This window comes from Mobula birostris, chromosome X (assembly GCF_030028105.1).
Source record: "Mobula birostris isolate sMobBir1 chromosome X, sMobBir1.hap1, whole genome shotgun sequence".
NCBI classification, from domain to species: domain Eukaryota; kingdom Metazoa; phylum Chordata; class Chondrichthyes; order Myliobatiformes; family Myliobatidae; genus Mobula; species Mobula birostris.
In genome coordinates, this window is record NC_092402.1 from 48,790,686 (window position 1) to 48,817,553 (window position 26,868).

The 26,868-nt window shown below is 44.0% G+C and overlaps 1 protein-coding gene across 2 annotated transcripts in view; it reads right to left on the reverse strand.

Moving 5' to 3' along the window:
• LOC140191476 (arf-GAP with GTPase, ANK repeat and PH domain-containing protein 1-like) overlaps positions 1-26,868 on the reverse strand; it is a 188,138-nt gene that overhangs the window by 68,932 nt on the left and 92,338 nt on the right. For both annotated transcript variants that reach the window (XM_072248921.1, XM_072248920.1), the window contains exons 3-5: positions 25,265-25,352; positions 6,084-6,169; positions 2,399-2,540 (exon numbers count right to left, since the gene is read on the reverse strand). In XM_072248921.1, the coding sequence (XP_072105022.1) occupies positions 2,399-2,540; positions 6,084-6,169; positions 25,265-25,352 (316 nt within the window). The remainder of the gene's footprint in view (positions 1-2,398; positions 2,541-6,083; positions 6,170-25,264; positions 25,353-26,868) is intronic.

Below are 26,868 nucleotides of genomic sequence, written 5' to 3' on the forward strand. Positions count from 1 at the left end.
GTTGTATAAAATCAGAAGTGTCTAGACAAGGTCTTTTTCCCTAAGATAAGGGAGCCTAAAATGAGAGAGCACAGGTTTAAGTAAGAGGGGAAACATTTAAAAGGGATCTTTTTCACACAGAGGGTGATAGTTATATGGAATGAGCTGTCAGAGGAAGTGGTAAAGGTTTGGAAGATATTTAGACAGGTACCTCGATAAGAAAGGTTAAAAAGGCTATGGGCCAAATGCAGGGAAATGGGACTGGCTCAAATGGACAATATGGTTGACATAGGCAAGTAGAGCTGAACGGCTTGTTTCCATGCTGTATAACTCTGTCGCATTAAAGTTGAGCGCTGTTTACCCTCACAGGTGAATGTGAAAGATTACATACAAGGCTTTGGGACTCTTCCTGAGGATAGCAGGGGACTTCCTGCTGATTTTCTAGGGCCAACATTTATCACTCAATCAACCAATACAACTGACACAGATAACCTGGTTACATCTGCTCTTCCACTTGTGGATATTTTCTGATGTACGAACTGGCCCCCACCCTTCCTACAGTATTGACAGTGAACACACTTCCAAAGTACCTCATCAGCTTTCAGGTGCTTTGGGACAATATACTGGAAATACAAGTTTTTTTTTTCCCTTGAATGCAGAACAGGCTAGAGAAACCAAACGGTGTCAGGATGGACTGACTGACCTTCTGTCCTCTCTGATTTTACTTATACCCCACACAGTGGACTCTGGCCATTCATATAGCTTTCTCATCACTAACACATCAGGACAGGCAAAGTGCTCTACAGTGACGCTCACTATAAATGTTGCTGATTACAAACACACTGGAGCAGCTGATCGTGCTGCTACCTCCCAGCTCCAGCGACCAGAGTTCAACTCTGACCTCAAACACTATCTGTGTGGAGTTTACGTGTTCTCCTTTTGACCAAGTGGGTTTTCTCTGGACACACTGGTTTCCTCCCACATATCAAAGACGTGTGTTTCAGTGGGTTAATTGGTTGCTGTAAATTGCCACTGACTTACAGGTGAGGGGTGGAATCCAGGGGGAGTTGATGGGGACCTGGGGAGAACAACATGGAATCAGTGTAAATGGGTGGTTGAAGGTCAGCACAGACTAGAAAATGGAGGGCCCCTTTCCCTGCGTTGATTAAGGATCAGCTTTATAAGCTTCCAGTCTGCAGCCTTGTGAGACTCATATCTTCACTCATGAATTATTAATTTATTTTTTGAAGCATTTATGAACAATCAGCACATACTTTAAATCACAACATCCATTTCAGCTGTGCTACCACTGCTCTTCCCCCAAGCCCCTGTCCCAGGATTTTTCCATGGGACATGCATAAAGACGGAGTTTATAAAATGCCTAACCTCTATAAGGGAATAAGGGAGAGGCGGGATTATGAAGGCTGCTTTGCTACAGAGGTCAATTTTAGCAGAGAGTTCATGCCTTATTTCTTGCCTTGTGACACTGCCAATCACAAAGGCTGAGTTCAAAGGCTTTTTGGAAGTGGTGGAGGGGACAGAACTGGTTGGAGGAAAAATAAGAGAGCCTCGTTAGTGGGGAGGAGGGGGGCGGGGTTGCGCTGAGTGAGTGAGGCATTCCACTAAGGCAATCCCTTTGGATCAAGGGTGATTTGTGGTTCTGTGAGTTTTGAGATGATGCATGAGACTAATGTGGCAACCAAAGGCTTCTTAATTAATGGGCCAGGAGGTGTCTGATGGGGTAGATGTGGGTATTATGTCAGATGGTGTCAATCAACCATGCAAGCACACACACACCATACTGTTTGTGCCATTTACACAGAGGTTCCCTGATCTTCTCTGTGTTTCTGACTTTTTTGCTTTTATTTGAGAAAACTGTAGAGCTGAAAGATTGCTATAGCTATCAATGCATCCCAAGGTTGCAAGTGGTACCATAAAAAATGCACACCTTTTTCTTAGCAGTGTCAGGCAATTTGTGGGTTTTATTCTGGGAACTGAACTGGGCTCTCCCTGACTATGAACTGCCAACTCGAACCAGATAAAACTTTTGGTAATGGCTCAATAGCACTATCTGGTGGGTGATGATCCTACAACTTCCATTTATCTACAATCTTCCTGTTTTGCACTACTTATTTTTTATTGTAACCTACAGTTTTTTTTCTGGAATTACACTGCACTGCTGCCACAAAGCAGCACATGTCAGCGGAAGATAAATCTGATTCTGGTACTGGATTGAAAAGGTTTGGCCCAAAGTTCCAGGAGCCTTGATAGTCTCTGGTTATTCATGAAAACTCTGAACAAATCCAGGGAGCTCTTGGATGCCCTAACATTTGAAACAGAGATGGTTGCTGCTGGTCCAGTCAGACTGATGGGTTCAGTGGTCAGAAACGGAGCACCCAGTGCTCACTGCTGTTCTTACCCTGCGATCCCACCAATATCAGTGGAATCTCGGCTGCATTTCTGTAGCTCGCCAGCCTGGTGTAGTAATTATAGATGGTCTGGAAGCTCTTCTCATTTTCCAGGCTGAAGACAAATATAACAGCATCGACCCATGTGGAAAACTGTGGAGAGAATGGAACAGTGTAAATACGCAGGCCTGTTTCCAGATCGGTGTATGTACTATACAGTCTAAGAGGTGCTTGAAACTAAAGAAGAAAATTGAGTCACACAGCACAGAAATAGGCCCTTCAGCCCAACTGGTCCATGCCAACCAAGATGCTCATTTAAGCTAGTCCTACTTGACAGCATTTGGCCTAGAACCTTCTAAATGTAAAATGTATCTACATAAAAGGAGAACAAACAAGATCAGTTATTCAAACAGAACCAGCACAAGTGTAATGGGTTGATGTTCTCATTGTTGTGCTGCGATTCCTGTGACGTGTACCAATTCCTGTCAGGAGGCTGGTTTCTGGCTCCCAACCACAAGGCAAGCACCACTGGAAGAAAAGAAAGAACATTGGAAGAACTCAACAAAAGCAAGGATGTAATGCTGAGGCTTTATAAAGCATTGGTCAGACTGCATTTAGTGCATTATGAGAAGTTTTGGGCCCCTTATCTAAGAAAGGATATCCTGGAATTGGAGAGGGTCCACAGGAGCTTGAGAATGATCCTGTGAATGAAAGGGTTAATGGACGAGGAGTGTTTGATGGCTCTGGGCCTGTACTCACTGGAGTTCAGAAGAATAAAGGAGGATCTCATTGAAACCTATCAAATATTGAAAGACCTAGATAGATTGAATGTCGTGAGGATGCTTCTTGTAGTGGGGGAGTCTAGGGTCAGAAGGCACAGCCTCAAAACACAAGGATGTCCCTTTTGGAACAGAGATGAAGAGGAATTTCTTGAGCCAGAGGGTGGATCTGTGGAATTCATTGTCACAGATGGCTGTAGAGGCCAAGTTATTGGGTATATTAAAAGTGGAGATTGGTGGATTCTTCATTAGTAAGGGCATCAAAAGTTACGGGGTGAAGGTAGAAGAATGGGGCTGAGAGGGAAGATAAATTGGCCATGATAGAATGGCAGAATAGAGTTGATGGGCTGAATGACATAATTCTACTCCTCTGTTTTATGCTGAGTGGAGAGTATTCCATCACATTCCAGACCTGTGCCTTGTAGATGGTGGCTTCGGCAGGGGTGGTCACTCACTACAGGATCTTCAGCCTTTGACCTGCTCCTGTAGCCCTAGTATGCATAGGGCTGGTTCAATTGTGCTTCCAGTCAATGATATACCCATCCTCCTACACCACCCTTCCCCCCCCCCCACCTCAGGTTGTTGATGGTGGGTGACTCAATGTTAAAGGGTAGACTCTGGCTTGCAGGAGGTGGTCAATACCTGGCATTTCAGTTTTGCATCTAAGATTGATCTTTGGGTAAAATAACAAATGCTGAGCAAGATGTCTACCGCAGGGTTCGAGTCAAAGCCTAAAACAGAGGGCAGTGAAGAAAAAGGTCCAACAATGAAGGAGGCAGTAGCGGAGGAAAAAAGATAAAGGAAAAGTGAAGGCAGCAAAGCTGGCAATAGAAGTAATTTCGCTAGGTCTCAGTCACTGGTTTACGAGTGAAGTGAGCCTCAGACTCAGTGTATATTGGCAACTGTGCTCAGGAAGACTTCACACTATCAATCAAACAGCTAAATATAACTAATGCCAATCTGTTATGGTGGTATTTTAATCATCATGGTGTACTCTGGTTTTCATTTGTTGAAGGAATGTGTGGCAGACAAGAGTGCAGAGATTGTAGGAAATGGACCCATTATACGATTAGGGCAGAGCTCATTAATCAGCATATTATTGGAACAGTTTATTATGCCCATGGGCAGTTAGAAGCAGACAGTTCAAATATTCAACAGCACTTAAAATTTTAATACTTCCTCTATTCAAAATGCTGGATGAATTAAAGATTTTAAAGTGTTTTCTCTCAGTGACAAAATGTCAAATGCTTATTTAGTTCCTGGTGAGTATAACTGGGCTTGGTACATCAGCTGGAAACATTGCAAAGCTCATTCCAGCCCCAGCAAAACATAGCAGACCTTTATCAGCTCAGCACCTCCCCATTCCAGGCTCTGAACTGGAACCAGCAGGAGATAAAGAGATTGCAGGTACTGGAATTTGGAACAACACACAAGTTCCAACACACAACTCCACAGTTGCTGCCTGATCTAAGTTCTTCCAGTGCTTTGTGTTACAGCCAGCAGGAATTGGTTGGTCTGGCCCCCACTACTGCAGCAAGGACCTCCCTAATTTTTTGGCATTCACCACTGGGCAACTTAATGCAGGAGGCAAGCTTCCTCCAAACTTCAGGACAGTGCCCTATGGCTCAGATGTTCAATTGGTTACTTCCTTCAATCAGGGGTGTGGGCAGGCTCTTTGACCACTCAGGATGTTCCATACAAGTTAAGACTCTATCATTAATGAATCTGCCAAGTGAGAAATTTGTAACAGAGGCAACTGGCTATTCTTCAGTGATCCATCAGCCAGTCACCTCCCTACTCCCTCTTGTTTGTAAGAGGAAGCAAGTAATTTTACCTAGACAAAAGAGATTCTGCAGATCATGTTAATCTTGAGATATACACACAAAATACTGGAGGAACTCAGTAGGTCAGGCAGCAAGTTGACAAATGGTCAACCTTTTGGGCCAAGACCCTTCATCAGGAAAGGGGCAAGAAGCCAGAAGGTGGACTGGAGGGGAAGAAGTAGAAACTGGCAGATGAAAGGTGAGACCTGGTAAGGGGAAAGGTAGGTGGGCAAGGGAAGAGGGATGAAGTAGAAAGCTGGGAGATGAAGGGTGGAAAAGATAAAGGGCTATAGAAGGAATCTGATTGGAGAGTAGACCATGGAAGAAAGGGAAGGAGGAGGGACATCAGAAGGAGGTGAGGTGAGAGGGGAACCAGAATTGGGAGTGGAAAAAGACAGAAGAGGTAAGGAGGAAGTAATCACCGGAAGTTAGAGAAATCGATGTTCTTGCTATCAGAGGCTACCCAGACAGAACATGCGATGTTGCCCCGTCAACCTGAGTTTGGCCTCATTGTGGCAGAAGAGAAGGCCATGGACCGACAAGTGAGAATGGAAAGTCAAATTGAAAGGGGTACATTTTCCTTTCTGTTACAGAATTCATTAAGCAAATTTCAAGATTCTATTTATCCATGCTGCTGGATTGTGTTGTTTTTTTTTAAACAAAGTTTATCTCGCATCGCCTTTTCAACAGAACTTGAGCTTTAATCCAAGAGAATAAAGAAAAGGATTTCCTTTGATGTGAAAGCGCTCAGACAACCTCACAGTACATAAACTGACTGAGCATTTGATTCCAGACAGCACCCCCTCGCTCCCCTCGCTCCCACTTGTGTTATGTTACCAGGAAGTGCCAAATACATTGAGGTTGGCTGGTGAACAGAGTAACTGGTCACTAACACACCCAACGTTGTAGCACAATGTAGCCATCACCGCAGCCCAGTTATTCTTGGATCTTCTCATCCACTCCTGTTCTCAACAAGGTAAAGGGTGTTGGATTTTGTGAGTTTGGTGTTGGCATTTGTGAGTCTGGCCTCAGCACCTGATGTGCCCCCGAATCAATGCACCTCTGCTTCAGGCCAAGTTTTGTTAAACACTCACCTGGGCATCTGGAGGACCTCCTTCGTCCCTAATCAGCAGCAAGTGGTTCTGACCATTGATATTTATTTCTTTCTTGTATCGACCACCTGGTAAAGACACAGTGGGATTGAGATGTTAAAGATGCTCAAGACAAATAGACAGCAATTATTTTTTTCTCATGACTGTTTCACGTGTTCTGCTGCTAAGCCTGGGTCACTCACACTGGTTGCGACGTCTAAACCCGCTGCTGAAATACTGCAACAGAAATCCAATGGCCATGGAAACAAGTCACAGTTTAACTGCTGTTGAATGAGCCCTTGACTTGACAAGCTTATTACTCCTGTGTTGGGTTCAGTTGTGGCTCAGTGGACTGCACTCTCTTGATTATGAGTTAATATTTTTTGAGTTTGTGCTGCACCCCACAGACTTGAGAGGAAAACTTGAGGATAATGCTCCAGTGCAGTACTAAGGAAGCTCCACACTGCAGGAACGGCATTACTGCGGGAGCACTGCATTGGCAGATGGATGGTATTGAGGAAAGGCTCTGTCAGTTCCTTTAGATGGACTTAAGAGATCCCAGAACACTATTTCAAAAGGAATTATGTAATTCTCCTCAGTGTCCTGCAGCCAATGTTCATCCCTCAACCAAACTAGTAATGTCAGTTTAACTGTCTACTTGTTCCCTGTTGCTCAGCTTATCTGCAAACTAAAAACAATTTTTTTAAAACTTCTAACATCAGTTGAGCTGAGATCTTGAAAGGTGGCAAATACAAGTTCACTTTTTCCTGATGACTAGCTACTGAACAACGTCTGCCAGACGATGCTGAGGATGTTCTACGAGTCTGTGGTGGCCAGTGCTATCATGTTTGCTGTTGTGTGCTGGGGCAGCAGGCTGAGGGTAGCAGACACCAACAGGATCAACAAACTCATTCGTAAGGCCAGTGACGTTGTGGGGATGGAACTGGACTCTCTGATGGGGGTGTCTGAAAAGAGGATGCTGTCCAAGTTGCATGCTATCTTGGTCAATGTCTCCCATCCACTACATAATGTACTGGTTGGGCACAGGAGTACATTCAGCCAGAGACTCATTCCACCGAGATGCAGCACAGAGCGTCATAGGAAGTCACTCCTGCCTGTGGCCATCAAACTTTACAACTCCTCCCTTGGAGGGTCAGACACCCTGAGCCAATAGACTGGTCCTGGACTTATTTCATAATTTACATATTACTATTTAACTATTTATGGTTCTATTACTATTTATTATTTATGGTGCAACTGTAACAAAAACCAATTTCCCTCAGGATCAATAAAGTATGACTATGACTATGACTATTTACTTTCTTAGATAGTTAAGGAGGTTCAGCATTTCACCGAACATTATAGCAAACAGATGTATCCTGATTGGATGTATTACAGTCTGGTACGGCAATTTGAATACATAAGAATATAAGCTGCAGAAAGTAGTGGACTCTTCCCAATACAACACGGACACATCCTTCTCCATCACTGGTAGTACCTACAGGAGACACTGCATCAAGGAGGTAAGATTCATCAAAGATCTCCACCATCCAGGCTATGTCATCTTCTCAAGGATACTACTGGACAGGAGAATAGCAGCCTGAAGTCCCACATCACCAGGTTCAGGAACAGCTACTGTCCTTCAACCATTTGGTTCCTGAACCAATCAGCACAACCTTAATCACTACCCTAGTACAGCAACACTTTGACCACATTGTACCACAATGGACTTCATTTGTTCTGTTCTAATTGTGTTTTTCATTGTATAATTGAATATAATTTATGTTCTTCAGATAATGCTGCTTATCTGATGCTATGTGCCTGTGATGCTGCTGCAAGTAAATTTTTCATTGGGTGTGTATACATGTACTTGTGCATGTGACAATGAACTTGGTTTTGAACTGGCAGAAAAGAACAAATAAGAGTTAGTTTCAAGAGTCCCAGTACAGGTGCAACAAACCAACTTGCTCCGTGCTATCATTTGGATGGTTCAAAGATCAGTCAACAGCATAATAGAGAGGCCTTCCCATTGGACCAGCAATGAGTAAATGACATCAACTGGTTAATTCCCAACAATGGGCTTCCCCAAGGGCTAACTCTGCCAAAGAGTGTTTGACTGTCCTGGAGCTGGCTACACAGTGTGCTTACCTGTGTAAACCCTCTCCTTTTGGGAAAACAGAAACTCAAATTTCTCACTTAAATTGAAAGAACAGTTCTGTGGGCCTCTGCCTGAGTGGCCAACCCTCACAAGCTCTCAGACCACTGGGGGAAATGTTCAATCCATTCTTCAGCTAATGCATGAATGTTTCTCTGTGGGGGAGGGGCAGGTGCAGTCATAGAAAAGTACAGCACAGAAACAGGCCCGTCAGCCCATCTAGTCCATGCCAAAACCACTTAAACTGCCTAATCCCAAAAACCTGCACTGGGACCATGGCCCTCCGTATCCCCACTATCCGTGTACCTGTCCAAACTTCTCTTAAACATTGAAATCAAGTTTGTATAGACCACTGTGCTGGCAGTTTATTCCACACTCTCCCGACCCTCTGCGTGAAGACATTTCCCCTCATGTTCCCCTTAAACTTCTCACCTTTCACCCTTAGCCCATGACCTCTGGTTGCAGTCCACCTAACCTCAATGGAAAAAGCTTGTTTACATTTACCCTATCTACATATATAAGTTTGCTGATGACACAGCAATTATAGGCCGTATCTCGGATAATGATGAGTTTGAGTACAGAGAGGAAATTAAGAACCTGGTGGCATGGTACAAAGACAATAACCTATCCCTCAACGTCAGCAAGATGAAGGAATTGGTTGTTGACTTCAGAAGGAGTAGCGGACCGCACGACCCAATTTACATCGGTGGTGCGCAAGTGGAACAGGTCAAAAGCTTTAAGTTCCTCGGGGTCAATATCACAAATGACCTGACTTCGTCCAGCCAAGCAGAGTCCACTGCCAAGAAGGCCCACCAATGCCTTTACTTCCTGAGAAAACTAAAGAAATTTGGCCTGTCCCCTAAAACCCTCACTAATTTTTATAGATGCACCGTAGAAAGCATTCTTCTAGGGTGCATCATAACCTGGTATGGAAGTTGTCCTGTCCAAGATCGGAAGAAGCTGCAGAAGATCATGAACATGGCGCAGCACATCACACAAACCAATCTTCCGTCCTTGGACTCACTTTACACCGCACGCTGTCAGAGCAGTGCTGCCAGGATAATCAAGGACACAACCCACCCAGCCAACACACTTTTTGTCTCTCTTCCCTCCGGGAGAAGGCTCAGGAGCTTGAAGACTCATACGGCCAGATTTGGGAACAGCTTCTTTCCAACTGTGGTAAGACTGCTGAACGGATCCTGACCCGGATCTGGGCCGTACCCTCCAAATATCCGGACCTGCATCTCGGTTTTTTTGCACTACCTTACTTTCCATTTTCTATTTTATATTTATGATTTATAATTTAAATTTTTAATATTTACTATCGATTTGTACTCCAGGGAGTGAGAAGCGCAGAATCAAATATCGCTGTGATGATTGTACGTTCTGGTATCAATTGTTTGGCGACAATAAAGTATAAAGTATACCCCTCTAATTTTGTATACTTCTATCAAGTCTCCTATCGATCTTCTATGTTCTAAAGAACACAGTCTGAACTTATTCAATCTTCTAAATAACCCAGGTCCTCCAAACCCAGCAATATCCTTGCAAATTCTTTCTGCACTCTTTCGACCTTACTTACATTTTTCCTGTAGGTAGGAAACCAAAACTGCACACAATACTCCTAATTGAGCTTCATCAACATCTTGTACAACTTCAACATCCCACCTCCTGTACTCAACACATTGATTTATGATGGCCAACGTGCCAAAAACTTTCTTTACGACCCTATCTACCTGTGATGCCACTTTCAATAAATGAATGTACCTGTATTCCCAGATCCCTTTGTTCTACCACACTCCTCCGTGCCTTACAGTTCACTGTCTAAGACCTAACCTGGTTAATCCTACTGAAGTGCAAAACTTCACACTTGTCTGCATTGAATTCCATCTGCCATTTTTCAGCCTATTTTTCCAGGGGATGCAGATCCCTCTGCAAGCCACAATAGCCTTCCTCGCTGTCTACTACATTCTTGGTGTCATCCGCAAACTTGCTGATCCAGTTAGCTATGTTATCATCCAGATCATTGATATAGATGACAAACAACAAAGGACCCAGCACCGATTCCCTGTAGCACACCAGTGGTCACAGGCCTCCAGTCAGAGAGGCAACCATCTACTACCACTCCCTGGCTTCTCCCACAAAGCCAATGTCTAATCCAATTTACTACCTCATCCTGAATGCCAAGTGAATGCTAGGTAGTATGATAGAATAGAACCTTCTAAGGCAATGAAGCCGGATCCAACCCCCCTTGTTCACAACACTGGGGACAGGCAGAACCTCAGTACACTGTGATGCTAGAAGGCCATCCCTCAGCCTCCTTCATTTGAGACTATTTGTCCTGCTAGAGGGCCGAGGTTTAAGTTTAGAGTGGAAAGATTTAAAGAGGATTTGAGATGCAAGGTTTTCACATAGAGGATGGTATGTATGTGAAAAAAGCTACCAGAGTTAAGTGGTAGAGAAGGTTACAACTATGTTTAAAAGACATTAGGACACCTATACAGATAGGAAAACTTTAGAAGGGTCAAGGGACACAGGCAAATACGACTAGCTCAGGAAGGCAACTTGCTTGGCATGGCTGAGTTGGGCTGAAGAATCTGTTTTTGTGCTGTAAAACATAACAATATAACAATTCTGACTGCAAGTTTACATTTCCAGAGAATATGCATAGCTTGATACAACCAGACACACTGTTGTCCAACATAATGCGGGTTTCTATGGGTACATTCTCTCCACCATTTCTCAGAGGCTAGCACTTATTTATTTATTATTTTAGAATGCAGTTTTATTCATGTCATTTGCAGCTTTTTTAATTTATTCAGTACTGTCAGCAGTATTCACTGGCAGATAGATCCTTGTGCTGGAAGACCAATGTGCTTCAGGCAGAACAAAGTGCATCTTCCAAGGGGTTGATGATCTTCCAGCAACAGCTAAGGTTTGTCTCAGTGTGCATATCTGGGAACAGCCCGTAGAACACAAGGCAGTTATTGCCTATTGCAAATTGCCTCTAAGCTGAGACAATTCAGAAGTCATTTAAGGGTCAGCCATTTTGACATCAATCTGGAGGTGCATGAAGATCAGACTGGATAAGAACAAGATGGCTTCTTAACCACAATTTAAGGGTTTCATAGTCAATATCACACACCTTTTAGTCAAGAGATTTATTTAATTTGCTACATTTAAATTCCCCAGCTGCCTCAGTGGGTTTTGAATGCGTATCTACTCAATAGCAGTCCGGTAGCCTATGATACAGCAACAGATGGACTCAGGCAGGACCATCAAGCAACAAGCTCAGTTCAGGACCGGATGACCTAATTCAGTGAGAGGCAGAATATGGGATTGTTGGAAGGAGCACAGTGCTTGGGGTGGTGGGGGATTGTCAAAGATTGTAACCCAAGTCATCTAAATACTTAGCCCGAGTTCATGCAAGACTGGATGAGCTCCAGCCAGGATGAGTTCATGCCAGGCAGGAAGCCTGGAGGTGTGATGGTAGTGGGGTGGGGGGGGGGGGGTTGGTAGCAGGAGCAGGAGACTCAGCAGGAATGCAGAGTTTGACCCCATTTCTGTGCCAAGGGGCAAGGTGTTGTTGAGGTCCAAGATATTGTCCTTCCCAAGATATTAGATAGCGAAATGTTTTCAGAAGAATTGTCCATGATGGAACTTGGGGAAGACAATGCTAAAGCCATTATTGGTGGGAATCTAACTATTCAGTGCTTAGTTCAATTGCTTGAAAAAACAAAATATTTGGTAAAATAATGAAAAATATCAACAATTCTTCTGACCCCCTCAAAGTAACTGTTACAAATTGATCTCTCTGTCCCACAGTCAGAGAGTCTTGAGTGTTTTAGTTATTTGCTTAAAAAAACTTTTGTGGTAGTTACATAAAACATTAAAACTGTTGAAATTTGATGGAAAGACTGCATGGAGGCCAAGCTAAAAATAAAGTCTTCAAAACAGCTAGGTAGATAACAAAGAGCTAAGCTGAAGTGAACGGACTGTGTAAGGACCACATCCTGTCAAAAGTGAGCTTCTTAACCGCATCCTGTAAAGTCAAGCAGACTTTCTGAAAAATCAATGTTCACTTTACAGCTGGGGAATGTTTCATTCACTCCCTCCAGAAATTAATAAAAGAAAATTTTAAAATAACATATCTTGCACATTATCAAGGAACTCTACTTCAAACCTTGGCACAACACTATTGGTGGTCAGACATGGGTATAAGAGTGTTTATTTTACTCCAAACCACTTTAAGTAATTAGTCTTTCTGCCTTCATTTGGCAACTGCCCCTAGCCCTCACAGAAGCAGATTTTTTGCTACCCCTATTGAATGTGGGTCTCCAGAAATGTGAAGGTCTCCAAGACATAGGGATTACTTTCCCAGACACAGAAAGCAGTCTGGAGAGAAAAATCAGTGGAACATGAAATGAAGCATTGTTGAGGATCCCTACCAGCTATCCCACAATCTCTCAGACCCACTACAGTCAGGAAGGAGGTAACGAAGCATCTGGACTAGGACTGCCAGACTGGGTAACAGCTTCTTCTCTCAAGCTGTGAAACTAATGAATGCCCTATTCTGAGGTCTTGTTACTAGGACAGTGAGCTGTTTACTGTTTACTTGTGCTGTGCACTTCACATGCATCTTGAATTATATTTTATCAACTTATTTGTGGTAATATTTTGTTTTATGTGCTGAATGTGATATATGTTTTGTGGATGCACCATGGTCCAAAGGAACATTGTTTTGTTTGATTGTATATATCTACAATCAGATGACAATAAACTTGAACTTGACCCAAGAAGGGTGGTCCATTTCCAATGAACACTGGTGATTATAATGGATATAAAGATTGAATCAGCAAAAAAAAAGTTTGGTTGGGGCATCAGGATGTCACGTGCTGTGTCTGCAGGGATATGTCTAACTAGCATTGGAAACTACAGTGGCACAAACTAGGAAAGTCCCTAGCATCATCTGTGGCCAGGATCTGGTGAAGTGCTGTAGGCAGAACTAAACATGCAAGACTGGAGTTGTTAGGACCCATCCAATTTCCTTGTGTTTTGTCTCCATAATGACTTCAGCCACATAGCCGATCTTTACATGCAAGAGTAACACCCTGGGAAGGGTTTCACTGCTAATGAAATGGTCTTTCTGTAGAAGCAATGTTTGGGTTATGGTTAAAGATAACGGGTGCTCTGGAATGTGAGCTGGGTCCCTTGTTCAGCGGCAGATGAAGAGGGAAGACACCGGAGAGAACCAGTTGTAGGATTCAATCCAGTGGGGGAACCATGATTCGAAGAAGCAAGGTGCCGCAGTTGACTGAGGATCAGTGAATATGACTTTTGGAAGAGTTGAGCTCCAACTTGTGAACATTTGACTGTTTAATTATAATGGGCCCTTATTGTTTTTTTTTCTTTTCTTTACTAAGATTCATAAATATAATTCCTTTAATCGTATGCAGTGTGCTGTCTGTTATTTCTGGGCACTGAGTTGTAACAGGGTAGCAAATTACACAGCATCCACAGAAACCGGGGTTTGGGGTGGGGGAGCTGTCCCGCGGTGTGTATTCCCTAGATTTGTGCAGCCAAAGAAACCAGCGGGGTTTCACAAGTCTAGTTGATGTGTGCTTCAAGCTCCTTCTCCAAGAGGACAGCTGGCACAGCACACAATCCTGGCTCAGTCTCCCACTCCAAAGGGGCCAAGCCATAGGCACAAATTTGTATATTGTTGCAAGAGCTCTAATGGGGTAGGTCCATAAAGGCAGCTCCCTGCTCAACGACCTGATCTGGTTGTCAGTGGGTAGCATTCTCACCTCTGAATCTGAAGGTTGTAGGTTAAGTCCCACTCCAGAAACCACAGCATAGAAATCTAGATTGCCACTCCAGTGCAGTGGGATTTCTCGCTGTGCTGAGGGAGCACCATCCTTGCTGTGGGGTGATGATAAGGGAGTACTGTAATGGTGGAGGGGCAATACTAAGGATGTGCCACACTGTGGAAGGGCAGTGCTGAGGGATGGCCACACTGCGAGAGGGGCAGTACTGTGGGAGGGCAATGCTGAGGGAGGGTCACACTATGGAAGGGGCGTTATTGAGGGAGGAGTCAGTGAACCATGCTTACACAGAATATGAGAGGTTGCAGCCCCTCTTTTGAGTTTCTCAAGGGGCCGCTGCTGAGGTTCTTGCTGCACTTTAGTCCCGCACTCCTCATATACGGGCACCCAGTTTGGAAGGGGGTGGGACGTGAGGAGGATCTCCTGCTGGGCTTGCTCCTGAGCCTGGCCAAGATGCCCATTCATGGGTCTAGGAGGTGGAGGGTGCAGCCCAGGCCGACTGCTTGCCCCTTTTCCAAGGGTACGTTCCTGCCTGGCTGTCCTTGGAGAGGGAGCACATGGTTGCAGCGAGCACATTGGGGACTTCCGTGAGCGGTGAGGCCCCTGGGGTATTGATTGTTTTATATACACTAGTAACCATATTTTAATTTGAGTATACTTGCTGTCTTGTAAATATTGACTGTCTGTACCTTGTGTATATGTGTTGTAAATAAACTACTATAGTTTTATTAAAAAAGGGGGCATTACTGAGAGCTTCAACTTTGCTAACGTAATATGTAGCACTTCAGCGAACACCTTTTCAGACTAATAACACATCAGCAGCCTACTACCTCATCAAAAAATTGTATCAAATTTAATAAGCACATCAACTTCAAATCTCTGATGATTTTCCTTTAAACTTATTCGAGTGATCATTTTCCTGCTAATGATTGCTTTCAGTAGCTGCCAAACAACAGCAGTAAACTGACTGACATCTGGTAGCTGGTAGGTTTTTGCATCTTCTTTTGAATAAAGTGGCGTTCCTTTTCTGCTGCTGATGAATCAATTCTAATTATCATGATGTCTATTTAGGTAAAAGCCTGAGGCAATTTCACTTAACGAGGAAGTAACCCATATTTTGGTTCTTCTTTGCTTGAACCCTTCGTACTGGCTACTAGCTTTCTGAATAATGAGCAAATAGCAGTTGACAGCGTGTATTTCAAATCCAAGGGAACAGCAAGGTATCTGCCTTCATTCACACCCTCCAGAGCACAACGCATTAATATATTTGCATCAGGTCCATGTTCGAATGAAAACCGTGTATTTATATAGTGCTGACATATGAGACTGCAAATGCTGGAATCTGGGGGGGGAAAAGTTGTTGGAGGAACTGAGAAGGTCACACAGCATCAGTAGAAGGAAATGGATAGTCAATGTTTTCAGTTGAGACCCTTCACATGTCCAGGTAAAGGAGCTTGACCCAAAACATTGAATGTCAGATGCTGTCTGACCTGCTGAGTCCCATCAGCAGAATATTTTTTTAGCATTTATATAATGCCTACTTAGCACTAAAATTGGCAGTTTTTGTCCTAATTGTGTTCTTTCTTGTAAAAATTGTTTAACTAATTTCTTTCTTGTGAATGTTGCTTATTTAATGCTGTGTGCCTGTGATACGGCTAGAAGACACCTGTGCATGCGGTAATAAACTCAATATCGACCTCAGCACACTTCAAAGCAGCTGGTGTAGTGCAGGAAGCACTGCAGCCAATTTGCACACAGCACAGTCCCACAAAGTGATGACTACACCTTCTGCTTTTAAAAGACAGTAGGAGATTCATAAGTATTGACCTGGGGTCCAAAACTTCTGCAAGAAATGTTGTAGGATCTTGTGCATATTCCTGAGACACAGGACTAGCACTCTGGGGGTTGGTAACTTTTTGGATAAAACAAGCTGCTGCAGGAACTCAGTGGGTCAGACAACAGCTGTGGAGGCAAAGTGATAATCAATATTTTGGGTCAAGGCTCTGCATCAGGACGGAGCGTGTGGAAGGGAGTTACCCAGTATAAAAAGATGAGAGGGAGGGGGTGAGGCAGGCGACAGGTAAAACCAGATGAGGAGGGGTTGATGGGAGATGGAACCATTTACTGCACTGTTGGTAACTTGATACAAGTCAAGGGTGAAGTCTGAGTCATCTGGTTCTGTGGCAAACTGTACTAGAGAGACGCACTTATAATTAGGCAGTGACAGCATAAGCGAGAACACAATGAATGCATTTGCAATTTTGCAACTGTTCAAACCCTTTCTCAATTATGTAGACAGGTCAATAAACAAGCTAGTGTTCACCACATGCCCAGAATCAACTTCCTAAAACACAGGATTCAAATTCCAGAATCCCAGGTAATGTAAACCCAATTTGATTTATCTGGTTACTGCAAACCCCTGGAAATGGGACTGAGGAAAAAAAGCTTCTTTAACTAAGTAAAAATGTGTAGGTTGCTGCTGGCATCTTAGGTCAAGAGTTTATTTAGACAGTTCCACATCCGTGCAGGGAATCAGCTAGGCAGCAGCAGGAACCAGCAGAAACCAGAAACAAATGCTGCGAATTTCTCCACATTCCATTATGGACCATTTGTGACAATGTGAGCCTGCCCTGGGAATGACAGCGTGAAAAACCCATGGCAAAATTAAACACCAATTTTGTTTTTTGGTTGTTTAAAGCTTCTCTGAAATGTCTTGGGACATTTTTTGCCACATTAAAAGTGCTTTAGAATGATAGAAAGCTTATAATACAGCCAGAGGCTGCTGAGCATATCATGTTGTACCAGTTATCTAAATGCCACCTTCCAGCACCAGCTTTGTGTACGTGCAGGTTATGGCTCTTCAAGTACACTCCCAAGTACTGTTTAATAAGATACAAGTTTCTGCTTACACTATCTTTCACAGTGATAACTATTTCCTCATGTCCTTATCAGAATAAAGGCAAAATAGCAGGTTTAGGGAGCAAACAACAGGAAATCTGCAGATGCTGGAAATTCAAGCAACACACATCAAAGTTGCTGGTGAACGCAGCAGGCCAGGCAGCATCTCTAGGGAGAGGTACAGTCGACGTTTCAGGCCTCAGGACTAACTGAAGGAAGAGTTAGTAAGAGATTTGAAAGTTGGAGGGGGAGGGGGAGATCCAAAATGATAGGAGAAGACAGGAGGGGGAGGGATGGCGCCAAGAGCTGGACAGGTGATTGGCAAAAGGGATATGAGAGGATCATGGGACAGGAGGTCCGGGAAGAAAGACAAGGGGGGGGGGACCCAGAGGATGGGCAAGGGGTATAGTCAGAGGGACAGAGGGAGAAAAAGGAGAGTGAGAGAAAGAATGTGTGTATAAAAATAAATAATGGATGGGGTACGAGGGGGAGGTGGGGCATTAGCGAAAGTTAGAGAAGTCGATGTTCATACCATCAGGTTGGAGGCTACCCAGACAGAATATAAGGTGTTGCTCCTCCAACCTGAGTGTGGCTTCATCTTTACAGTAGAGGAGGCCGTGGATAGACATGTCAGAATGGGAATGGGATGTGGAATTAAAATGTGTGGCCACTGGGAGATCCTGCTTTCTCTGGCGGACAGAGCGTAGGTGTTCAGCAAAGCGGTCTCCCAGTCTGCGTCGGGTCTCGCCAATATATAGAAGGCCACATCGGGAGCACTGGACGCAGTATATCACCCCAGCTGACTCACAGGTGAAGTGTCGCCTCACCTGGAAGGACTGTCTGGGGCCCTGAATGGTGGTGAGGGAGGAAGTGTAAGGGCATGTGTAGCACTTGTTCCGCTTACAAGGATAAGTGCCAGGAGGGAGATCAGTGGGGAGGGATGGGGGGGACAAATGGACAAGGGAGTCGTGTAGGGAGTGATCCCTGCGGAAAGCAGAGACAGGGAGGCAGGGAAAGATGTGCTTAGTGGTGGGACAAGGTTTAGGGAGCCTTGGTTTTCAAGCCTGGTTAAGAGAAGGAGGTGTGCAGCAGGTATAGATAGCAAAGAACAAATTAGGTAACTGAGGAGTATAAGAAGTACAATAGAACACGTAAGAAGAAATCAGGGGGGGTAAAAGAATGCATTAGGTTGCTCTAGCAGACAAGGTGAAGAAGGATCCCAAAGGCTTCTGCAGATACGTATATTAAGAACAAAAGAATAGGGCCGGCTGGTGGCACAACGACATCGGCGCCGGACATGGGAGCGGAGGTTCCCAGGTTCGAAACTAGTCGGGTCCACTCCCGAGTACGCTTTCCATCCATACCGGATTGAGTGTCGAGATCGCAACTCGACCTCGTAAAATAAACGGAAAAATACTGCGAAAATGTCTGTGTGAGGAGTGGCGCGCCACACAGTCTCTCTCTTGCTCCGCGCCTTGTAAAAGCCATGAAAAAGACATCACGGACACGCAGAGGCACACGCACACACAGACGCACATGCACAGACTCGCACGCATGCAGGCACACGCCAAAAAAGAAACAAAAAAGAACAAAAGAATAGCAAAGGGCAAAATTGGTTCTCTTGAAGATCAGAGTTGGTCATCTATGCATGGAGCTGAAGGAGATGAGGGAGATCTTAAATGGATTTTTTGCATCTGTATTTAGTCAGGAGATGGACACAGTGTCTATCAAAGCAAAGCAAAACAGCAGTGAGGTTATGGACCATATGCAGATTACCAAGGAGGAAGTGTTTGTTATCTTGATGAAGTTTCAGGTGGATAAATCCACAGGATCTGACAAGGTGTTCCCTCCGGCTTTGTGGGAGGCTAGCGCAGAAATTTTATGGGCCCTAGCAAAGATATTTAAAAACATTTTTAGCCACGGGTGAGGTGCTGGAGGATTGGAGAATAGCTAATGTGGTTCCATTGTTTAAGAAAGGCTCTAAGAATAAGCAAAGAAATTATAGGCCGGTAAGCCTGACCTCAGTAGTGGGTAAAGTATTGAGAGCCACTATAAGGGACCAGATATATACAGTGGCATGCAAAGGTTTGGGCACCCCTGGTCAAAATTTCTGTTACTGTGAATGGTTAAGTGAGTAGAAGATGAACTGATCTCCAAAAGTCATAAAGTTAAAGATGAAACATTCTTTTCAACATTTTAAGCAAGATTAGTGTATTATTTTTGTTTTGTACAATTTTAGAGTGAAAGAAAGGAAAGGAGCACCATGCAAAAGTTTGGGCACCCCAAGAGATTTGAGCTCTCAGATAATTTTTACCAAGGTCTCAGACCTTAATTGGCTTGTTAGGGCTATGGTTTGTTCACAGTCATCGTTAGGAAAGGCCAGGTTATGCAAATTTCAAAGCTTTCTAAATACCCTGACTCCTCAAACCTTGTCTCAACAATCAGCAGCCATGGGCTCCTCTAAGCAGCTGCCTAGCACTCTGAAAATTAAAGTAAATGATGCCCACAAAGCAGGAGAAGGCTATAAGAAGATAGCAAAGCGTTTTCAAGTAGCTGTTTCCTCAGTTCGTAATGTAATTAAGAAAAGGCATTCAACAGGAACGATGGAATTCAAGTTGAGGTCTGGAAGACCAAGAAAACTTTCCGAGAGAACTGCTCGTAGGATTGCTAGAAAGGCAAATCAAAACCCCTGTTTGACTGCAAAAGACCTTCAGGAAGGTTTAGAAGACTCTGGAGTGGTGGTGCACTGTTCTACTGTGCAGCAACACCTGCACAAATATGACCTTCGTGGAAGAGTCATCCGAAGAAAACCTTTCCTGCGTCCTCACCACAAAATTCAGCGTCAGAAGTTTGCAAAGGAACATCTAAACAAGCCTGATGCATTTTGGAAACAAGTCCTGTGGACTGATGAAGTTAAAATAGAACTTTTTGGCCACAGTGAGCAAAGATATGTTTGGAGAAAAAAGGGTGCAGAATTTCATGAAAAGAACCCCTCTCCAACTGTTAAGCACGGGGATGGATCGATCATGCTTTGGGCTTGGGTTGCAGCCAGTGGCATGGGGAACATTTCACTGGTAGAGGGAAGAATAAATTCAATTAAATACCAGCAAATTCTGGAAGCAAATATCACGCTGTCTGTAAAAAAATTGAAGATGAAAAGAGAATGGCTTCCAGAACAGGATAATGATCCTGAACACACCTCAAAATCCACAATGGACTACCTCAAGAGGCACAAGCTGAAGGTTTTGCCATGGCCCTCACAGTCCCCCGACCTAAACATCATCGAGAATCTGTGGGTAGACCTCAAAAGAGCAGTGCATGCAAGATGTCCCAAGAATCTCACAGAACTAGAAGCCTTTTGCAAGGAAGAATGGGTGAAAATCCTCCAAACAGGAATTGAAAGACTCTTAGCTGGCTACAGAAAGCATTTACAAGCTGTGATACTTGCCAAAGGGGGTGTTACTAAGTACTGACCATGCAGGGTGCCCAAACTTTTGCTTCGGGCCCTTTTCCTTTTTTGTTATTTTGAAACTGTAAAAGATGGAAATAAAAAAGTAATCTTGCTGTAAGAAATGTGTCATCGTTAACTTTATGCCTTTTGGAAATCAGGCCATCTTTTATTCGCTTAGCTTTCACAGTAACAGAAAATTTGAGCGGGGTGCTCAAACTTTTGCATGCCACTGTAAGTATTTGTTTAGACAGGTACTGATTAGGGATAGTTAACATAAGAACATAGAAAAGTACAGCACTGTACAGGCCCTTTGGCCCACAATGTTGTGCTGACCCTCAAACCCTGCCTCCCATATAACCCCCCACCTTAAATTCCTCCATATATCTATCTAGTAGTCTCTTAACCTTCACTCGTGTACCTGCGTCCACCACTGACTCAGGCAGCGCATTCCACGCACCAACCACTCTCTGAGTGAAAAACCTTCCTCTAATATCCCCCTTGAACTTCCCACCCCTTACCTTAAAGCCATGTCCTCTTGTATCGAGCAGTGGTGCCCTGGGGAAGAGGCGCTGGCTATCCACTCTATCTATTCCTCTTATTATCTTGTACACCTCTATCATGTCTCCTCTCATCCTCCTTCTCTCCAAAGAGTAAAGCCCTAGCTCCCTTAATCTCTGATCATAATGCATACCCTCTAAACCAGGCAGCATCCTGGTAAATCTCCTCTGTACCCTTTCCAATGCTTCCACATCCTTCCTATAGTGAGGTGACCAGAACTGGACACAGTACTCCAAGTGTGGCCTAACCAGAGTCTTATAGAGCTGCATCATTACACCGCAACTCTTAAACTCTATCCCTCGACTTATGAAAGCTAACACCCCATAAGCTTTCTTAACTACCCTATCCACTTGTGAGGCAACTTCCAGGGATCTGTGGACATGTACCCCCAGATCCCTCTGCTCCTCCACATTAAGGGCACATTTGACAAACTCTACCCCATATGGCTTTGTGTGTGGTAGGTTGTGTCTGACTTTATAAAGTTTTTTGAGGAATTTACCAGGAAAGTTGATGAAGTAAAGCCATGTTGTCTACGTGGACTTTAGCAAGGCTCTGGACATGGGAGGTTAGACAAGAGGTCAAGTCGTTTGGCATTAAAGATGAGGTAGTAAATTGGATTCATGAGAGAAGCCAGAGAGTGGTAGTAGATGGTTGCTTCTCTGACTAGAGACCTGTGATTAGTGGAGTGTTACAAGGATCAGTGCTGGGTCTGTTGCCATTTATCATCTATATTAATGATCTAGAGGATAATGTGGTTAATTGGATCAGCAAATTTGTGAATGATACCAAGACTGTGGGTATTGTGGACAGTAAGGAAGACTATCAAAGATCGCAGCAGGATCTGGACCAGCTGGAAAAATGGGTTGAAGAATGGCAGATGGAATTAATGAAGCTAAGTGTGATGTGTTGCACTCTGAGAAGACAAACCAGGATAGGACACTAGGAAGTGCGGTAGAACAGAGGGGCCTGGGAATACAGATCCATAATTCCTTGAAAGTGGTGTCACTGACAGATAGGGTCATAGGCTTTTGGCACATTGGCCTTCATCAATGTATGGAGTACAGGAATTGGGATGTTACCTAATCTGGAGTTTTGTGTGCAGTTCTGGTCACCTATCTACAGGAAAAATTAGTAAGGTTGAAAGAGTGCAGAGAAAATTTCCAAGGATGTTGCCAGGACTTGGGGATCTGAGTTATAAGATAAATAATACATAGTTACATAACACAATATTTATTCCTTAGAATTTAGGGGAATGAGGGGAGATTTCATAGAAGTTAACAGAATTATGAGGAGGGTAGATAGGGTAAATGTAAGCAGGCTTTTTCCACTGTCTGGGTGCAGGTCATTGAAAGTAAGAATAATAGTTTTCATAGACTAGAAGGGCCTGTTTCTGTGCTGTAGTGCTCTATGACTCTAATCTCCACATAAGCTCTACCCCACCCCCTCCACTAGACAACGTTGAGAGGGGATCATCTCCAGCCATGGCTTGCCAGCTGTCAAAGCTATCAATGACATTCAGAAATACTTCTAGAAGCAAATTATTTAAAAATAATTAAGCATTTAAGTGCTATGGGTGTGTTTCAATGTTGAAGTGGCAGTGCCTCAGAGGGGTGGTGCTGAGGAAGCACCGCACTGTTGGAGGGATAGTGCTGTGAGAGTACCACATTGTCGGGGGGGGGGGGGGGGGAGTGTGGTGTGAGTTGGTGCTTATGGCCGGTGCTCCCACACTGACAGAGGGACAATGCTATTGGAGTACTAATGTCAGAGGGAGGGAGTACTGCCCTGCCTATGGTGCTCTCCTTGAGAAGAGGCATTATACAAAGCTGCATTCGCTGACAATATTTCAAAGAAGAACAGGAAAATTATCGATGGTGCTCATTTCGGGTTACAGACTGTTTGTGGGAGCTTGCTGGGCATAAACAAGCTGCTGTCTTTCCTACTTTGCAATAGGGACTGCATTTCAAAAGTACTCTGTTTTGTCAAGCACTTGGCAATGTCCTGAAGGGCCCAAAAAGATTCTATAGAAATCTGCCCTTCTATCAACATATTCAGCAGGCTCAAATCGAAGTTGACAACTCCTGAAACTTTCATTTCCCTCCCTTCCTACCTCCTGGCAGTCAGACTCTATACCAGCTTTTAAAGAAAACTTGTCAAAGAAACTGGAAAGGAAACAGTCCTTTTTTGACAGTCTGATGATTTCCTGCTTGGAGGCCCAAGAGATTAATCTTTCGTTTCTCAAGACTGTGGGACATTCTCAAAGAGCTGGCAACCGAATTCATTGTGTCCTGAAAAGTGTTTATTTGGTCTCTTCCATTTCAGCGAATGATATGGTCTAAGTGATTTGTAATGTGGAGTCAATAAATTCATAGCCCTTGCCCATTTCTAGCCTCTCCCTAACCACAGGTTGAAGGGATTAAGACATTGTGGAGTGGCCCATCGGTAGAGGGGATGAGGGTGGTGCAGAGTGGGGGAGGGTTGTTCAAACAGGACCGAACAGAGGACATCCCAGATTACTGCCACTCTGTGGCTGAGGGAGATTCAGGGCCACTTTGCTCACCAGAGTTGAGTCCATTTGAATCAAGGGATTAAAACCTAACAGCACATGGGTGTGATTGCGTGGCATTGGGCCTGAAGGGTCTGTTACTGAGCTATAAATTTCTAAATCTTGCTAAAGGCACAGAGAAATGTTGTCTGAATCAGGGTTGTTGCACTTGGGCAAGTGAAGTGGCAACTTGTTAATAATGGCCAACAGCTAATCAAGCTTAATGCTTAATCAGTTAATCTCAAAATATTCTTTGTGAGGCCATTGTGCTGTTAATTGGCCTCAATTGGCATGAGCTCATATTTCAACCACAATAATGGATCTTTCTTCTGAATGTATCATTCCCTCAAGGCCTCCAGGTTAGAAATATTGAAGTAATTAAAATTTAATAGATCACTAATACTCTGCATGTGTGCATATTTCATGTTAAATTTGCAATGGGGAGCACACATTTGCTTTATGGTTGATGCCCAAATTAGTGGTACCACCAAGGCTGCCTGGCAAAGCCCCCAAGGGTGGTGCCACACTGAAAGGCAGCCAACTCCACATTAGGCTAACTCTTCCACAAAGTACACTTAGGAGATTTATACCCAGTGAACATTCGCATAAAAGAGACCTCCATTGTGTGAAGATACCGTTCCTGGGTGACAGACTCAGCTGGTGAATTTCCTCATCAATGCACGGACATTGGGAGGCACGCTTTAATAGCTCTGCATTTCTTTCCCTCCCTAACAATTGGGTACTTGCCCTGGGGAATATCGTGCGCACAACTAAATCCATGGGGGCACTGGATGTGACACCATGATTTACACAGCCCCCCCCCCAACTCCTTAAGTAGTCTCAGCTACAAGTCATCAATAGCAATAGACCATTCCATTTATTTAGGCAGCATAGGCACAGGAGATTCTGCAGATGCTGGGAATTTTGAGCACCACATGTAAAATGCTGAGGAACTCAGCCAGGTCAGGCAGTATCTATGGCAATGAATAAACAGTTAATGTGTTAAGGAGTAATTAATATCTTTTCCCGCAACCATTCCACTATCTGCTCTGGTGCTCTGGTTCCCATCCTGCTGCAACTCTAGTTTAAACCCCTGGTGCAGCACTAGAAAACCTTCCCTCAGGGCTATTAGTCCCCCTCCAGTTCAGGTGCAAACCATCTCTTCTGTACAGGTTCTACCTTCCCTGCAAGAGAGCCCAATGATCCAAAAATCTGAAGCCCTCCCTCCTGCTCCATCTCCTTAAACATGTATTAAACTGTATGATCTTCCCATTTCTGGCCTCACTAGCATGTGGCACGGGTAGCAATCCTCAGATCACAACCCTGGGGGCCTTGTCCTTTAACTTAGCACCTAACTCCCTGTACTCACTTTGCCAAACTGCGTCACTCTTCTGACCCATGTCATTGGTACTAAGACCACAACCTCTGGCTGCTCACCCTCCCACTAAAGAATGGGATTAGCTGGGATCCAGCCAGTGGGAGACGTGCCTGGGGACCTGCTCCAAGGAAGAGCAGTGAAAGATTTGGGCCAATATAATATTTATCTCCTTTCTGTAGATGTTGTAGTTTCTTCCACAAATTTTGACCCATATGGTATTGAACAATGTAATCACACTTAAAAATACAAAATCTTAAGAGGTTCAAGGTAACAGCTTTTTTTCTGACAGTCACAACACACCCACTATTAGCTCATTTTGAGAGTGGCGTCTAAAAGGCTGAGAATGCCAAAGAACTCAGAAAAATTAGGGCACTGACCTTCCGGAGACTCATCCTGGATATAAGTGCCAGTCAGATAGCGATGGACGAGGGCGGATTTGCCACTGTGCAGGCTGCCAACCAATCCCTGCAAAGAAACCAAGACATTAGAGGGCTTCTAGTTGGAAGCAGCTCCATTCATAAGTATTATCCCAGGGCCGAGGGGTTATGTCTACCAAGGATGTGAGTACAGGGTGGATTTCTCTTCTCTTGGAAAGAGAAGGCTGAGGGGTGATCTAGTAGAAGTGTTATATTATTTATTGGTTTCAGTAGGGTGGGCACACAGATGTTTCTGTCTGTAAAAGACCAAAAATGAAGGCCATAAATATTGGGCAAACAACAATAAATCCAATAAAAAAATTGAACATGAAACATAGACATGATGTTGTGCTGACTGATATAAACCTACTCCATGGTCAATCTAACCCTTCCCTACTCCATTTTTCTTACATCCATGTGCCTTCAACTTAAGAGTTAAATGTCCTTATTGTATCACCCCCTGGCACTGCATTCCAGGCACCTACCACCCTTTGTGTAAAAAACCTACCTCGGACATCTCCTCTAAACGTTCCTCTACTAACCTTAAATGGATATCCTCTGGTATTGGCCATTGCCACCCTGGGAAGAAGGTGCTGGCTGTTCACTATGCACTTATCATCTTGTACACCTCTATCAAATTGCCTCTCACCCTCCTTTGCTCCAAAGAGAAAAGCCCTAACTCACACAACCTTTCTTTGTAAGACACACTCTCTAATCTAAACAACATCCTGGTAAATCTCCTCTGCACTCTGTCTCAAACTTCCACAGCTTCATTCCTATAACGAGGCCACCAGAACTGAACACAATACTCCAAGTGTGGTCTACCCAGAGTTGTATAGAGCTGCACTTTACCTCGCAGTTATTTACTCAATCCCTCAGCTAATGAAGGGCAACATACATATGCTTTTTGCACTACCCTATCAACTTGCATGGTACTTTAAGGAATCTACTGATTTGGATCGAAGATCGCTCTGTTCCTCCACACTGTTAAGAAACCAGCCATTAACTTTGCATCCCACCTTCACATTCGATCTTCCAGAGTAAATCACTCCACACTTTTCTGGATTGAACTCCACCTGCCACTTCTCAGCCCAGCTCTGCATCTGTATCCTGTTGTAATGCACAACAACTTTCCACATTGTCCACAACACCACTAGAAATCTGAAAACTTACAAACCCACCCCTCTACTTCGTCAACAAAGTCATTTATAAAAATCACCAAGGAAAAGAGTCCAAGAACAGATCCTTGCGAATACCACTGGTCACTGACCTCTAGGCAGAATACAGTCCATTTACTACCATCCTCTGCCTTCTGTGGCCAAGTCCAAATCCATGCAGCCAAGTTTCCCTGGACCTCAGGCCTCCTGACTTTCTGGATAAGCCTACCAAAGGGAAACTTGTCTAACACCTTACACTACCACATCCACTGCTCTACCTTCATCAATGTGTTTTGTCATCTCCTTGAAAAACCCAATCAGGCTCATGAGGCTCCAATGCACAAGGTCCAAAGAGGCTACAGGCACAAGCCTCCCCACCATCGAGGACATCCTCAAAATGCGGTGTCT